Below are 806 nucleotides of genomic sequence, written 5' to 3' on the forward strand. Positions count from 1 at the left end.
ATTATTATTATTATTATTATTCAAAGATTTTATTTGCAGGATGTTAAAGTGAACATCTATCATACAGAATGTTGAAAACTGTTGTGCTACATATGAAAATACGAGTCGCCTTAGCAAAAACAATAAATACATAACTTAATAAAATGAAAGGGCAGTAAAAAAAAAATAAAAATCAATCATCCTATGAAAAATAAAATTAAAAATACCTTTTCTCTTCCAGCATGAGTAATCTGCTCAAAGACTGCAGCTTACAAATAAACTAATAAGAGACTGTAAGGTCTGATGTGTAAATGTATGAGGAGCTACATGTCCAGTATTAAAAATTTAACTCTACATTTAATAAAATTCCACTTTGAGCATTTAATAAATGACTAAAAGTAATAAAAAGTACCTTGTTCTTGATATTTTACAAGTACAGCAGATCCATCCTGATTCAGTTGAACTTCAGGCTCATCCATCAGCAGATGTCGGAGATTTCCCAGACTTCCGCTCAGCTCGCCGACTTTGGGACAGCAGGACCACAGCGCAGCCAGGGGCACAGAGACGACACTAAAACCAGGGAAATGATCAGTTAAAAGTCATTGGTAAAAGTTGGCCTCCGATGGATTGTTTCCAAATGAGACCCACTTGTTTAATGTGCCGAACTCTGGTTGTTTTGGATCACTGGTCCAGAGCAGCTCCTTGTCGTCTCTTCTTCCACTATAGTCCATGAGAGCCTCCACCTCCTCTTCACACGCTGACAGCAAAAATAGTTCCCAACCATTAAACCAAATGTTTCCCCGATTTGAATCAGATCCGTTTAAGAG

The 806-nt window shown here is 37.0% G+C and overlaps 1 protein-coding gene across 1 annotated transcript in view; it reads right to left on the minus strand.

The window, feature by feature from the left end:
* henmt1 (HEN methyltransferase 1) overlaps positions 1–806 on the minus strand; it is a gene marked incomplete at its 5' end in the record, with an annotated part of 11,285 nt that overhangs the window by 2,165 nt on the left and 8,314 nt on the right. Inside the window, 2 exon segments of the mRNA XM_014000447.1 lie at positions 392–549; positions 628–735. Of these exon segments, the coding sequence (XP_013855901.1) occupies positions 392–549; positions 628–735 (266 nt within the window).

Source organism: Austrofundulus limnaeus, unplaced genomic scaffold (assembly GCF_001266775.1).
Source record: "Austrofundulus limnaeus strain Quisiro unplaced genomic scaffold, Austrofundulus_limnaeus-1.0 Scaffold3112, whole genome shotgun sequence".
NCBI classification, from domain to species: Eukaryota; Metazoa; Chordata; class Actinopteri; order Cyprinodontiformes; family Rivulidae; genus Austrofundulus; species Austrofundulus limnaeus.